We start from the raw sequence: 16764 nt of genomic DNA on the forward strand, positions 1-16764 counted from the left end.
CAAAATTAAAACAATTTGTTAACAATTCTCTATTTAAGGATATGAATATTATGCTATATTTTTCAAACATGAATTTGTTTAAAAATTTGGTAAAGCGTTTGACAAACCTGTAATAAATTTCTTTTGTTATTCTCTTTATTATTATAATGATGCCAACTTTCCTAATACCCGGGATATCTTGCTTTTGTAAATGGGTATTGTTGTTGAAGTGAAATAAAGCATAATTAAATGAAAAATCCACTTTTTACGTAATCATTCAGTATTATTTCATTGCAAGTATATATTTTGATCGAAACTATCACTGACTTGGATCCGCCAAAGCATGTCCAACACCTTACTCTCATTTTTACTATTTCGGGCTTGTTTATCGAAAATGAAAGTAGGTTTTTGATTAATTTCACAATAATAGCTTATCAGTTAAAGTTCAGTTAATTCGGTTATATCTTACAGACATCATCACACATGTGTTGAATTACCAAAGGTGTAAGCAAGTACTTTGGTGCAGGCATTTTGTAGTTTATTTGCAAAATGCCTTTATATATATATATATATATATATATATATATATATATATATATATATATATATATATATATATATACGGCGCTGACTAATTTGAATATATATATACGGCGCTGACTAATTTGAACCTTGATTGTCACCGGAGTATCCTGTTTTTCCGATTACGACAAAGAGCACAAGGTGGATGTGACCGGTCAGCAGGAGAATGCTCTCTCCTCCATGGCACCTAATCCTATCTCTAATTTTTTTGGTGTCCATGCTTGTTTGCTCCGATTTGTATTTTCTCTTTGGACTTTTGATTTTGAACATTGTTCGTTATCACCATACGTCATGAAACATGTAAAAAAGAAGTGCATACTGACAGTTATTGTTTAACGTTCATATTTGTATAAAAATTACTTCATTTTTATATGTATTCGTTTTATCTGTTTACTTGCACTTTATTTTGAGATTCACCAATACCAGAATGCATTACGTCAGCTCGTCTAATGTCAGCTATTGATGTGCCTGGCAGTGGATGGATTGACCATATCGCCAACGTGAAAATAGGAAGATTGTGGGTGAGTGATTATGACAAAATTCTTAAGGAAGTCAACTTTGAAAACGTCATTCAGACCGTCACTGATGCCAGTTGTTCCTTTGGAAAGTTTGACGTCACCAGTGAAGGGTTCTTATTGTACGTCCGTAGAGAAAATATAGGCAGTAGCATTCAAAAGATGACACCAGGTGGAAAAAATGTTATCATGTTCACATCAGATTCAAATATGATTATGTGTATTCACAGTTCCAAAATTAACATGGACCTCATAGTATGTGTGCACAATACAACAAACAATTCCGTTCAATTGGCAAGGTATGGCAGTACAGGAGAAACGATCAGGGACATTGCAGTGGACGGACTTGGACAGGAACTGTATAAATACCCAATTTACGTTACGGAAAACAGGAACGGAGACGTTGTGGTTTCTGATAAAGAGAAGAAAGCTTTAGTGGCTGTAGACAGCTTTGGGGGACATCGGTTTGACTATTTAGGCTATCACTCCCAGCTTAGTCCCGGTGGTATCTGTACCGACGTCTATAGACACATACTGGTGGCTGATTGTCATTTCAATAATTCGAGTATCCACATTCTTGACCAGGATGGAAAATTCTTGCTTGTGCTTTTGTCAACTCAAGAGTGTAAAAATATTCAGTTTTTAGCTTTGTGTGTGGACGACAAAAACAATCTCTATGTTGGCGATGAGGGCAAAAAAATTAAAGTTTATAAGTACTTGAAAGACTGAAAAGTATAACCAGTTCAATTTTGTACGATAATTTATCATGTCTTCATATTCGAATTTTTTTCTACATAAGGGCATTACTTTTTTGTTTGTTTTTCTTTTCTAATCGTTAACAACTGCCATCCAATTCAAATGGCCAGTCTTTAATAAAATGGCAGATTTACTCTGTTTCTAAGCATAACATCAAATGGAGAATTAAACACATGTACAGCACCGCCATCAAGTTGACAAGAAAAGGCAAGCGTATATGATGCAGGATGCATTATAATTACACAAACTTAATTCTATTTTACCATGTCCTCTCCCACAGCCAATCACATTCAACTGCAGTTTTAAAGATTGTTGTTTCCAAAACGAAATTTAAACTTACAATTTCATTTACATAACAAATTTGATTTTAATTGTTTATCTAATATTGATTTCTAGTTTTATGTTTTAACACACAAATAACAAAACTATGATGTTGTTTACTTTTTATCTATTCTAAAATGAATGTTTTTGTGAAGAACTATGATAATCTTCAGCTTATCGTGTTAGTGTATCAAACTACATACAAAAATGTGAGAAATAAATAACAATTAATGTAAAGATTTGAAAGAGTGAGGAAAATTATATATTTTGCTATTAAGTCCTATAAGTTTAATAGATAGAAACAGTGTACTGCATTCCAATTTCATTGTCGTATTTTGTACAACCTGCCTACCAATTGACACTTTCTATACAAAAATAAATACGTTACCGTGTTCGTCGGATTTTCTACATATGCATTTATCGGATTTTTAAAAATGTTATACAAGTTGATATATTTTATTTTCTCTTTGTTTAGCGCAGTATGAATATCATCAATCCTTTTATATAATTTGGAAGTGAAAAAAGAACTAGATAGATTGCACAATCAGTTTGTACTGGTCGAATACAACATATCTTTTTGTTAGGCTCATTATGAAATATGTATATTAGAAGAACTTGGAGTTAATTCCGCAAGTGGCAATCCAACTTTTCCCCCCAACTTATCATCATGGCTCTTTTTCCAAGAAGGGAATTCTTCAAAATAACCTGTCAGTTTTGAATATTTTCAATATTCCCAACAACCAAAACAAATTAGAATTACCTTACCTATCTTGAATAACTATTCATAAAATTCCTTACAAACAAAGATATGTTGCGGGTTCCAGTGAATGTTCTATGAAGCCTCTTTCTTAACTATATGTAACGCAGTCCGAGCAATTATCAAAGTTTTATGTTTCTTATGTTGTGACACCGTAAAGCTGCTATGTTTATCTGTTAGCTTGCGGCAAATTTGTGGCTAACAGTTTGCTAGAAGCTAATTTGCATACGAATTCTGAACTTTCCGCAACTTTGCCGCAAACAGTTTGCCAGAAGCTAATTTGCAAACGAATTCTGAACATGCCGCAACTTTGCAGCAACTGTTTGCTACAAATTTGCACCAAACGTTCCGCAAATTTGCAGCAACTGTTTGCCAGAGGCCTTATATTTTGGTAAGGGTTATTATCAAAACCTGCGGTTTTTAACTGTATCGAACAGAAGCAAGTGGCAACAGTGGGTCGCCTTATTTGTTTTGTTATTGTTTACATGTTACAAATCATTCAAACTCAACATTCTGTACATATGATTAAAAAACAGTAATTTTTGTTTTATAAAAAGGTCAATGTTGCCAATGTAGAATTTAGACATTTAAAAAGTAACCATCATTGATGATCACAAAACTTGATAAACTGAATACAAATTGTGAGCTAAAACGAAATTATATACATCGTCTGTAGATCGTTTGGTAAGATATCGATTATTTTGGATTTAAATACATTGTATTTGCACTATGCATTTAACGACTACATAGAAGTGTTGAATGACGAATAACGGTGTCTGAACTAGTAAGTTTTTGTGTCTTAATTCGTGTTATATTTAACATGTATATTTTATGTTTAACAACGATTAACAACTAAAGAATATAGACCAATTTTTTTGAATTGCATACTGACTTCTGAAATTACATTTAAACAAAATAACAGTGCATGTTGTTTGAAACATCCAAAAAGTAATGTAACTAATGAATTGATGTTTGTAAACATTAGCGTAACTATGTATTGTGTATATATGTTCGAAATTAAATGTCATACTGTAAGATTGTTTTAAATGAAAGCAGACAGTTTACGTGAAGTAACTCTTTGACATGTCCGTACATGTAATTGGTTTAAATGCAATAATTTAGCATGCAATATATAGCTATCGGAGTTTTCTTATCTTGTCAGTTTTGTATGAATTGATAACAATATATGAAGAATACATTACCTTTAATTCTTATTTTGCACAAAGTTGGTGCAATGGGTTGTTATCTTGTTATTGTAAGTATAACCTTTTATATTTCATTTACATGCAAATTCAACTTTCCAAACACTTAATGATACATTATGACCATTTAAATACAATGGAAACGAATGCACATACCCACTCCTTTTTACGCAATTTCTTACAACACAATCAAATGTGATTGTAAGTCAACTTCTCACTGTCATCTTTTTATATTCTGTCAATTAAAATATTATCATAATTGTCATTAAAAAGAATTCCAATTTTTTTTAAACAAGCTTGCCTCCTTACATGCATTACTTTGACAAATTAAAGTTCTTTGCAATTCATACGTTATTTCTATGTGAAATAATATCATAAGATCGAAGCTACCCTCTATCTTAAAAATAAAAATAAATAAAAATAAAATATCCATACAAGTGTTTTTATATAACAAATCTATAGATAATAGCGTTAATTTTTTTTCGTTTTTTCCCTTGGTATTAGTATGTTAAATACTTTAGTCTGTCTCAAGTTTTTGTTGCCGTCACTTTTTGATTTTTTTCAATTAAAAAATACATACCTGTAAATGAATTGGATAAAAGGGGAAAAATCAAAGATATCTTCATTAATACATCATCTGTTTCTAAATGAAAAATTTCACAGGAACGAAAACAAACATCGTATGGAGATTCAAAATGGGAAATGTTTACATTTTTTCTCCATTCGAAAGTACTCGGGTCACCCCACACAATTTGTTAACGTTATTATCCGGGGTAATTAATATTGCTTGCAATTTAAAATCTCATAGACTTTTAATTTTGATTGAGTAGTGAAACCTGAAGGGGGCGTTTTAAATCAAAAAATCTAGACTCATTTATTCTATTTAATGGATGTAGTTTGAGCACATAAGGGTTTATTACTATCGTTACTATCGAGATATTGAGCAAGCAGAACTTGGGACAGAGTGTAGTGTTATCGTATAATCACGCATCATGATCAGTAGTTTGTTTTGTAAACGATATCCGAAGAGTTTAATTTGTTTCATGCTTAATCGAATCGATTATATTTCCAATAGTGATCCCTTTCTTACCTCTTGTAAAACGGAATTAAATTATTTAAAAAGAGTGTGCAATATCTTGGTTAAAATTGACTTTATCGATTTTAATGTTCATTGTTTTTTAAATAAAACTTTCTGAGTATGGATAATTATTTAGTTATGATATGACCATGTATCTATAAGAAATTCCAATAGAAGAACTAAACACATCTTTTTCATTTAAAAAAAAGAAAGTATGTAACTTTCTAAACAATTACTTTTCATATTTATTTTAAATAAAGAACATAATATTTCTTTGAAGCTTTCATGCTTTTGGGAAAAATGATTCAATAATTTTTTTGACTTTTTTTTAATGAACTTATAACACTTATTTGAACCTTTATCTAAGGACTTTGGAGTTATGATTTGAATATTTTTATAAACGTAAACGCTTATTATCCATTTTGAAATATGGGTTTTTATAAAACCCTTTTAATATGGTTCGAATTATTTCATTTTGAATAGAAACAAACCTTTTGCATAATAGACTGAACCTGACAACTCACTTTGGATGTCAACAAATTTACATGTACATTTCTAATAACTGTATTATGACAACAACAAATTATGTCTCCCCATGATAGCTACTATTTGCCTCGGTATTGCACTGAGATATTTTTACTGTTTTGGTGGAAAATAATCTTGCTTTTGACCTCATATACAGTAAATGGATTTATCTCATACATATGGTGTATACTACCTATGTGATGAACATTTGCTTTATCAAAGGGTGATATTTAATCAAATACGTCCGGTCAGAACTATTTACGACTAAGGCCCTCGCTTCAACGCAGAGGTTTTGAAAATGTTTCTTCTGTATTTTATGTCTCTATTTCTTCTACCAATTATTGATTTAACATGGTTTTGTTGAAGATTAAGATTGTAAAAATGAAGTAAAACATATAGGTATGCAGTTAAAAAGCTGCAAATAACGTTAGCCATCTAAAAGTTAATCTATACTTTGGCTGTTTTTCTATACTCCCAAGACTTTTATTTTACATGTACCACCAGTAAGTTTTCTTAATCAACATTTTAAACTTCGAATCAAAGTATTGTTGATCTTGTTTTATAATACATAAACAACTGTTACTCGTTCGAGTCAATTCAAAATAAGGAGCATTCGCAATTTTGTGCATGTAAACAAACTTGGCTATTTTAGTCATAAATATTTCCATTGAAGGTGCTGACTTTAGTTTTCTTTGCGCATATTTTTTGCATTCTAGTAAAATACAGGGTATTTTTACTTTTTATGTTTTTTTAAAATATTATTTATAAAATTGAACACCATAAACAAAACAATAGGCCAATAGGCCTTAAAAGTCACATAAGTAGCATATAACCGATACACAAACTTATCGAGGACACTCATGTATGCATTTAATTAGGTTTCATTCTGGAGTAAAAATGATTATAAATTTGTAATGACGACCACCTCCCTGCCTGAAATCTTTCAAAGAACTATGAAACCAATCATTTTGGCCAAACATTTAAAGATCTTGTCTACAAAATCATGAATTCAGTTTTCCTTTCAGGTGTATGGGAGTAAAGAAGATAACTTCTAAACATTATATGCATTAACACCTATTAAGCCATTTGGCCCTGTCGTAGAGTCAAAACCCATATTCCAGGGGACATGAAAAAAAAAATTGTAATAGAAGACCTCCTGGTAAACATAATTTTGAAGTCAGTTTTTCATACAGATGTGTAAGAATAGAGAAGAAGATTTGTTAAACATTATATGCATTAACACTCTGTTGCCATCTTGCCTCCCCCCAATGCCCTGAACCCCAAATCAAGGGGCCATGGATTTCACAATCTAGGAGAGGAGTTTGTGGATATCCTAATCATGTAATCAGTTTTTTGGCTATATGTGTGGGAGTAATGAAGACGATTTTTAAAGTTTTAATACATTTTCACTAAATGGCCATATTAGCCCCATCCTAGAGCCTGAACCCCTGACACGGGGGTCATGATTTTCACGATTTTAATAGAGGGCTTCATGGACATTATAACCAGGCATTTAGTTTTTAACAAATATATATGGGAGTAGAGAAGAGGATTTTCTAAAATTTAATACATTTTAACTATATGGTCATATTGGCAAAAACGAAATCGGCCTCCTCAAGTGATGAAGCTTTAAGAAAAACCATATCTAGAGATAACAAGTTATTTCAAGATGTATTTCAATGAAACTTTAAACGGATATATTTATCTCTGGAATGACATACTATATTGTATTACAATAACCGCAAAACAACGATGTTGCATCACCCATTAGCCTAAAAAAATCAAGTTGTGTAATTTAAGAGGCTGGTATCAAAAGTTTCATAATAAAAATTTTAATCGTATGAGATAAATAAAACATCTATAACTGTGTGATTTTACATTTGCTTTATCCAATTCATTGAAATTGTTATATTCGTCATGCAAGCCTCGAGAATATATATATACCATTTTAAACTGTTGAATAATGCAAATATTAATTCACACAACATAGATATTCCGTAGATATATATATATATATATATATATATATATATATATATATATATATATATATATATATATATATATATATATATATATATATATATCACAAAAGTATTTTCTCAGTGTCCGGTAAAAATATAATAAAAGAAAAAAAAGCAACACTAACTGCAAAACATAAGCGCTTTCATTGTTAAAAATCTTCAGACGTTTTACAGTCGTTAAAACTATGACGTAATTACTATGACTAATATGTTTTACGGTGCGACCGTTGGGGCGAGCACAGCATGTGATCAAACAATGAATTATAATAAATTAATAAAACAAAATTAACAACGTGAAATTTGAATGCCAAAAAATAAAACATACCTATTTTTCAGTAATTTTTCATTATTCATAGTTTATAAGATTTGTTATAATTTATTCATTAATATATAGTACAATAGTTTAATCTCAGATACAATGTTGTTAAATAATAAAGATTTTAATTTATAAATATTCATTGCACTGCATCTCCTCTTTTAAAGTTTAATTTTATTTTTAATTTACGCTTAAAAATATTTGCTTATCATGTTAAAAGAACATGGTGTTGTCCCCCCCCCCCCCGCATGTAATAAATGGAAGTGAAAATAAAGAAACCATTGAACTGCTAAAGAGCAGAAGGATAAGAATTTTCATGATTTATTTTTCTTTTTGCTTGCAAAGATTTTTTGGATGAGGCTGCCATCCACCCACCCACCCACCCCCTTTAAAAAAAGGCGCTGCTACGTATAACGTTACGTTTCAGGAAATTACCGTAATTATAGTGAATAAGATATTTGTGAGCATTCATCCAAATTAGTGCAATTTACAACTGTTTCCTGTATCTGAAGAAATGTCCTTATTCGTCAGCTGTTCTTTATCTTAGCCTTTGCAAGATTTTAAGAGGATTTTGGTCATTTCAGCAGATTTACAATAACTTCAATTAGAGTAATTTCCCCTTATCAGTGCTTATTGTGACGTCAAAGCTGACGTTGGTTAGGTGTCGTCTTACTCTTTAAAACTCCCCTGAGAAATAAAAGTATGCGAAGTATACTGTTTTATTAACTTAAAAAGCATGATGTTCTTAAAATTACACATCTTATAAGCTTTTCAAAGGTTTTACTTTGATTCTCGGGAGAACGTGATGTTGGAACGTGAGGTTGGAAACCATTGGTACTATGAATTGTGGGTCAAAATTTACTGCCTTCGAAAAAATATATCGGATCAATGTGTAAACGTTTGTGACGTCACACGATTATTTTTGATTGAAAGTGTACTGAGGTGAACTTTAGAGGTAACATTGACTGGATGTTGCTTACATCGTTATTGTTTTTACTGTCTAAATTTGTCTTGCTGATTCTCGTGAGAGTGTGAAGTGATAAAAATTGCCATGATTACAGGGAACTACTGGGACGATTAAAACGATGCATTACTGGTCCGATTTACTGACGCCAAAAAAATCCGTTGAATGAATGTGCAACTAGTCCGAATTTTCTATTCACACATGCCTTGCCGGTAGAGCTCGCTTCGCGCCGGCGCTGCGCTCGCTATAATTACGTCATAGTTTTAACGACTGTAAAACGTCTGAAGATTTTTAACAATGAAAGCGCTTATGTTTTGCAGTTAGTGTTGCTTTTTTTTCTTTTATTATATATATATATAAAAGGCATATAATTATTTAATTTTTTCTTCCACAAATTTTCTCTGAATTTTCTGTAAGTTTCATCTTTGTACAATTTTCCGATACCTATTACAGAATAATCCTCAACTGTATGTTCGTCAGTATAAAAATGCATTGCTATAGGGTCGTTAGTTTCTCTCCTGATCAGTGACAAATTTAGACTTTGATATAAAGTCACCCCTGTTTCCCCAACATACACAATTTTGTTACACTTTTTACAAAACACCCCATAAACAACATTACTTGACTTGCAATCGATATGATTTTTAACTTGATACGTTTTGCCCTTAGAATCTTGAAATTGGCCAGAACAAATAATATATTTAAACATAACACATTTTTTGGCACCACACGGTTCGCATAAGGGTTGTTTTTTAAAAAAGAGGTTATTATGTTTCTTATGGACCAATATGTCTTTCAAGTTTTTGTCTCTCCTGAATGCCACTATAGGTGTGTTATGAAACGAAAGTTTGAGGCGGTCGGAATTTTCGAGAATTTGTTGACGTTTCCTTAATATTTGATCATTATTTGGTAGTCCTTTGGAATAGTTTTACACAAACGGAACACGGAATATATATATATATATATATATATATATATATATATATATATATATATATATATATATATATATATATATATATATACAAAGTCTCTTTTTCAATGAATAATAAAAATTTTTAAAACACTGTTTCAAAATATTTCGACCGTGTTACCGGTCTTCATCAGTCGGTGTTTATTGTCTATAGCAACACAACGTAGAACATATATTATGACGTCACAATATGAATACAATCTGGCAAGTGACGTCATACAACAATATTGCGCCAAAAACATATGAAATATAGGTGAGAGTCTATAGAAAGCACATTGATAGCCGTAATTAGTACATAAACAAGTAATATATGAAAAATGTATAGATAACGGACATTAAATATACGAAATGTCTATTATTAATGTAGTCTAAAGACAATTATGTTCCCTTTTGTTGATACCAAAAGGCATATAATTATTTAATTTTTTCTTCCACAAATTTTCTCTGAATTTTCTGTAAGTTTCATCTTTGTACAATTTTCCGATACCTATTACAGAATAATCCTCAACTGTATGTTCGTCAGTATAAAAATGCATTGCTATAGGGTCGTTAGTTTCTCTCCTGATCAGTGACAAATTTAGACTTTGATATAAAGTCACCCCTGTTTCCCCAACATACACAATTTTGTTACACTTTTTACAAAACACCCCATAAACAATATTACTTGACTTGCAATCGATATGATTTTTAACTTGATACGTTTTGCCCTTAGAATCTTGAAATTGGCCAGAACAAATAATATATTTAAACATAACACATTTTTTGGCACCACACGGTTCGCATAAGGGTTGTTTTTTAAAAAAGAGGTTATTATGTTTCTTATGGACCAATATGTCTTTCAAGTTTTTGTCTCTCCTGAATGCCACTATAGGTGTGTTATGAAACGAAAGTTTGAGGCGGTCGGAATTTTCGAGAATTTGTTGACGTTTCCTTAATATTTGATCATTATTTGGTAGTCCTTTGGAATAGTTTTACACAAACGGAACACGGAATATATATATATATATATATATATATATATATATATATATATATATATATATATATATATATATATATATATATATATATATATAATATATATATATATACATATATATATTCAACTGAATAATAATCTCAGCTTTTGTAAATGGTATTTTCACGTTTAATGTCCTTATAAATACTTTGTGGATGTAAAATGCATATTCGTGATGATATAATTCTTGGCCCTATCTAAACAGTCTGGTTATTGTACAGCATGAATAATAAAACCCAATAGTAATGATTTGAAAAAAGAAAAATTTAAAAACATAAGTTTGCCTAGTACTATTTGCCTTGTATATGATGTGTCAGATTGAATAAACTTGAACGTTTCCTAGATTAGATCATTAATCTTTTTTAAAACCTTCTTACAGACAAAAGAAGATGAGTGGTGGTCCTGCAGGGTCGACATCTTTATGTTTTATACCACAAATTTCAACGGAAAATTTTTCCCGTCTGTGTCAACTTATAATGAAAATTTGTAGTGATTTATTACGGGACATTTTAAGTCGTTATATTAAACCTGCTGAGCTCAGGTCAGAGCTAGATAAAAACAAATGCAAACTTGAGAAAATAATGAATCAGCAGCAGAAACAACTAATCTATTCAGTCGCTTGTAAAACATCACTTGCTGCTAAGGACTTAGATATTTCTTTACTTTACATACTTTTACGTAACATTTGCAACATTCCTAGCCATAAGAACGGATGGGGAAAACAACCAATGAAAGGTGACAACAGCATATCAGCCTGTATAGAGCGAATACGATTTCAAAGGAACTTGATATCAGCACATTCAACAAACGGCGACGTAGATGAAGCAAAGTTTCATAACTATTGGGATGAACTGAGCGGCACAGTACTTGAAATTGAGAAACAATTGATTGGTGGTGAATCTTATGAACGGGCAGTGAAAAGTTTACTAACCTGCGATCTCAGCCCTAGTAGAACAGCAACATACCAAGCCGAATTCAAAAGATTACACGGTAAGTATACACCATAGGAACCCATTAACTACAAATATTACATTAGTTTTCGTTGGGATCTAACGTGAACAATGCGTGTTCTAACGTATATGTCAAAATGTGTAGGTTCTTGACCAATGGTCATGTCTTTCTTTTTTTTTCTTTTTTAAATAATAAATGCGTAGTTTTGCGGATTGATCTTAGAGATAAAATTCAAGTCAGACGGTAAATTAACAAATATAGTTGAACCCACACATTTTTAAAACATATTCAGAATTTATTGTTTCTGATATATCTTTATTAATTCTTTTGAAAAGTAGGCTTGTACAATGTATATTCATGTGGTAAATTGTTGAACAAACCTTCTAAGGGACCATTTTTGTTGGGTGTTTTTAAAATTTGTATAGATATATTTATTACATATTCTTTGATTTTTAAATTAAAAACATTTAATCAATATATTTCTAAACTTTGAATGATATGCTTTCTTTAGAGAGAATGGAAAAGTGGGAAAGGACACCTAGAAGGAAGCGGGGTATGATTTTGATTATGTTATTTGCATTTAACCTTATGATATTTTATTTATGTTAAAAAATTCAACATGAGCCATATTTATCAGCATTTACAATTTTGAAGGTTTTAAAGATTTATATTTAATGGCCTTACATTTTTAATAGCGTAAACAAATAAACACAAAATGTAAAATATGATTGCAATTGTCATATTAGATTTGTTACTGACTCATTACAAAAATAAATCTAGTTGATCAGTCTCATAGACGGCGGGGCGAGGTAGTAAGACAGTAACATACAATAGTGTTTAGGTTTTCAGTGGACTAACGAGTGAGATATTTATTCCACAAGAAGCAATGATCTTCAAAAATCAATGCATAAAAGTAGCTTCCATTTCTTTCATTTTTGAATAGTGAATTTCTTCAAAATTTCATTCTCACCTTTCAAATAGTCTTTGAAAATCTTCGTAACACACTTCTTCTTTCGTATCTTTGGTAACTTTTGTCCCTGTTTGATGTTGAACGTTTTTTCTCTTTTCCCCACAGAGATATGAGCAAATCGCGACGCTCTCATTTTTTCTGCTCCAGACACAACAGTGTGACATGAATTCAAAGGGCAACTACTCTAATTTAAAAGTAGTTTCAAAAGAGCAATTACTCCAAATATTTTACAAATTTAAGGAACGCAGTTTTTGTATGGAATTTTATGAAATGTCAAGATGAGTTGGAAAAACGTCGGCCATATTGCCGAATATTTTTCTCTCACCAGACGGACATAGAGATATATCCGGAAGTTAAGTGTCCAGTTAAAACCAATGGAAACGTGACATTTCAGTTCGATGGAAAACAAATACTTCTGTAATTGTGGTTTTTAATGTAATTCTACCATCTTATATATTGGCCAACTACAGCATTTAAAAAGTTATGCACAATCGTAGTAGTATTTTTGACAAGAAAAATCTAAAATTAGAACATTTGAGGAAAATTAGTGCATAAATTATAATGTTTCATTTTATTCAGGAAAAAAGAGAAAACACCATTCGTCCTCTAACAGAAATGAAATGGAAGGTAATATAAATAACAAATGAAACTTGCTCAGTATATTGTAAAACCAAAATTTGATACATTTCTATGAAACATTTTAAAAAAAATACAGCACCATTTCTGGACCTCACATGTTTAGCACACCTGAGCTGAAAGCTCAAATGGGCTTTTTTTTTATCACATATTGTCTGTCGTCCGTCTGTAAACACATTGTGAACATCTTCTCAATAGTCACTTGGCCAATTTCAATTAGAATTGACACAAAGCATCCTTAGGCTAAGAAGATTCCCAGTTGTGAAAACTAAAGACCACGCTTTTTACAAAGGAAGATAATTAGGAATTATTGATAAATTTAGAGAAATTTTCAAAATTCTTCTTCTCAAAAACCAAAAGGTGAGGAAAACTGAAACCTAGGTAGTGTAGATTCAAAGTTGTGAAAATAACGACCCCCGTGGGTGTGGTGGGGCCGCGAGGTGGGGGGTCAAATTTTAACATCAGAATATATAAAGTAAATCTTTAAAATCTTCTTCTCAAGAACCCTTTGGTCAGGAAAACTAAAACTTGTGCGGTAGCATCCTCAGGTAGTTTAAATTCAGAGTTGTGAAAATCATGATCCTCGGGTGTAAGGTGGGGCCACGGAGGGGGGGGGGGGGTGTCAAATTTTTACATAGGAATATAAAGAGTAATTCTTTTAAGAAATCTTCTCAAGAGTCATATAGCCAGGAAAACTGAAACTTGTTTGCAAGCATTCTAAGGTACTATTGTACATACAAAGTTGTGAAGATCATGACTCTCAAGAGTAAGGCGGGGCCACAATAGTGGGGCGGGGGTCAGAATATTAAATTGGAATATAAAGTCTAAAGGTAAATCTTAAAAATTCTATCTCCTTCTCACGAACCACTTGACCAGGAAAGCTGAAACTTGTGTGGAAGCTTCCTTAGATAGTATGGTTTCAAGTTTATTCAAATCATGATCCTCGAGTGTAGGAGGGGGTCACAACGGAGGGGGAAGGGACACTTTTTCATAGGATTATATCAATATCTTTAAATATTTGTAACTCTAGTGAAAGCAACTTAAGATATTGTAGAATTTATTTAATTAAAATATCTACGAGTAGGGCAGTGCCATATTGGGGATCCAGTTGTACAAAGAAAAACATTTTAATTATTCACAAAATCTGAAATGTTGTTATATATGCTTTTACTTATATGCAGGTATTTTTTTTTTTACATATTCTGATTCTTTAAGATTATTTAAACTTCGCCCTTTGGACGATTAGTTGGCCACACAAGGGGTTCAGAGTTTGATGTAGGTTTATATCCTGTATATAAACAAGGGTCTTCTTGAGAATTGCAATGCTGAATGTGATTTGACTATAAAATCAACCTGTTAGAAAAGGCCTATAAGAATGTCCAGGTAGAACCATTTCTTTTTATACAGGGTCTACATGTATTATACCACATTATCCAGATATTTTGTATTATGACTCCATGAAGCTGATTTAACCATGCCTATTGTTGCTCAGTTGAACATGTGGCCCCTGGGTTTCTTGTTTTTCCGATGCCGTTAATATAAGCAATATTCTTATTCACAAAAAAGGTTAGTCCTGCATTCCGTCATATTTCAAGATAAAGTCAACCCCTTTTATTTCCTACAATTATACTTCAACCATTGCTTCCAAAATCTTCAATTACAAACTTTACATGACCTTAATACAGAACATCTGAAAGACAATCCTCCAATGTGTTCATGTTCTTCTTCACCCTACAACTATATTCCTGCCGAATACGTCTTTACTGGTGATGTTAATTTAGTTAACAACGAAGACCTAAGAACATTTATTATGAAAGGACTAATATTGAGGGAGCCTTAATCCTTCCCATGGCGTCGTATTTAATACAAATCATGAATTCTGTTGACGATTACGCCAAGCAATGGGCACAATCTGAAGAAAAAAAAAAACTTTAATATTTTGTCAGAGTGGGTTAAAAGCATTAGATGTTTATTAAAATCTCGTAATAAATGACTGAGAGGTCAAATGAAAACCAAATATCCTTCTGTTTTCAATATAGCAGAAGTGAGAAAGGAAGTAGTTAGATTGCACGATCAGTATGTACTGGTCCCTACTGATTAGGCAAGTAACAACGTCTTTGTTTGTAAGGCACATTATATTAATTGCATTTTCAAAGAACTAGGTTTCGATTCTACATATGGTAATCCTACTTACACCCATAGCAGCCTTTCCAATTATTTGTTTTCAAATGAATTGTACATTATTTATGCATACTAGTACATGGCATTAATATTTAATTAGTAATACAGTCATATTGAATACTTCTATACTTGTACATGTTCCCATGTAGTTTTGATTATTGTGTAAATTTAAAAGGTAATTCAACAAGTTTATTCCAGGCTGCCTTTGCATAGTTGTAACCAGTGTCTAACCATTTGGATTTAAATGTACATGATCCTCTTTTTTAGTTTATCAATAATCTGTACATGGGATTGCATCTTTGCAGGTTTTAGTAAACAGTAGTATATGATAATAAATAATTGGTCGATATTTCAGTATGATTTGTTAGTTTGGTTCATGCAAGTATATATTTTGTTAATGCAATAACACAATATTTGCATATTCAATAATATGTGTCTTTGTTTCTATTTAAATTCCTCTAAGCATATAAACTAAGCTTGTAAATTACCAACAAATGTGAGACCTGTATAATTAAAGCTTTTATAAAGAATTGATTTAGCTATTTTGTGATAGTACCATGTATGCTCATTTATACTCTTAGCCAGTATTTTAGAATGATATTTTTTTATAGTTCACCAAAAAACCGATTAACTGGTTTCTTTTACAGGAATAGAAAAAAGGCTGAAGTGTTTAGAGGGTAAAATGCTTGATTAATTCAAATGAAAATATAATTGCAATACAAATATATATTAATTCTTTGAATGGAAATGCTTTTAAAATGATTGTCAACATTAATTTTCAATGTTAATATCTTTTTAATTACAGATGAACAAAAAAGAAAAAAATCTAAACCAAACGGTAACTATGTTTCATAATGGTATATATATATATATATATATATATATATATATATATATATATATATATATATATATATATATATATATATATATATATATATATATATAATAATAATAATAATAAAAAACTTTAAAACACTGTTTCAAAATATTTCGACCGTGTTACCGGTCTTCAT

The 16764-nt window shown here is 31.1% G+C and overlaps 2 protein-coding genes across 3 annotated transcripts; both read left to right on the top strand.

Annotated features, from left to right (window-relative positions):
- The first annotated feature begins 648 nt into the window (after nucleotides 1-648).
- LOC128169740 (uncharacterized) lies at nucleotides 649-2507 on the top strand. Its single transcript, XM_052835828.1, has one exon. The coding sequence runs from the start codon at nucleotides 1011-1013 to the stop codon at nucleotides 1803-1805; it is 795 nt and encodes a 264-aa protein (XP_052691788.1). The 5' UTR covers nucleotides 649-1010; the 3' UTR covers nucleotides 1806-2507.
- A 470-nt stretch (nucleotides 2508-2977) lies between these two features.
- On the top strand, nucleotides 2978-16541 carry LOC128169741 (uncharacterized). Of its 2 annotated transcripts, none has more exons than XM_052835829.1 (5): nucleotides 2978-3694; nucleotides 11390-12000; nucleotides 12473-12514; nucleotides 13511-13558; nucleotides 16396-16538. In XM_052835829.1, the coding sequence occupies exons 2-5, from the start codon at nucleotides 11400-11402 to the stop codon at nucleotides 16440-16442; spliced, it is 738 nt and encodes a 245-aa protein (XP_052691789.1). In that variant the 5' UTR covers nucleotides 2978-3694; nucleotides 11390-11399; the 3' UTR covers nucleotides 16443-16538. The 2 variants fall into 2 exon arrangements, with proteins under 2 accessions (XP_052691789.1, XP_052691790.1); XM_052835830.1 differs by lacking the exon at nucleotides 2978-3694 and adding an exon at nucleotides 4044-4165 and having other exon boundaries at nucleotides 16396-16541.
- The last annotated feature ends 223 nt before the right edge of the window (nucleotides 16542-16764 follow it).

Source organism: Crassostrea angulata, unplaced genomic scaffold, assembly GCF_025612915.1.
Source record: "Crassostrea angulata isolate pt1a10 unplaced genomic scaffold, ASM2561291v2 HiC_scaffold_203, whole genome shotgun sequence".
Taxonomy (NCBI): domain Eukaryota; kingdom Metazoa; phylum Mollusca; class Bivalvia; order Ostreida; family Ostreidae; genus Magallana; species Magallana angulata.

Bases quoted from the DNA above. Each gene is read 5' to 3' on its own strand.
- LOC128169740 (XM_052835828.1), top strand. From the start codon at position 1,011: ATGTCAGCTATTGATGTGCCTGGCAGTGGATGGATTGACCATATCGCC.
- LOC128169741 (XM_052835829.1), top strand. From the start codon at position 11,400: ATGAGTGGTGGTCCTGCAGGGTCGACATCTTTATGTTTTATACCACAA. The intron at 12,001-12,472 runs GTAAGTATACAC...TGCTTTCTTTAG, and splicing joins CGAATTCAAAAGATTACACG to AGAGAATGGAAAAGTGGGAA. The intron at 12,515-13,510 runs GTATGATTTTGA...CATTTTATTCAG, and splicing joins GACACCTAGAAGGAAGCGGG to GAAAAAAGAGAAAACACCAT.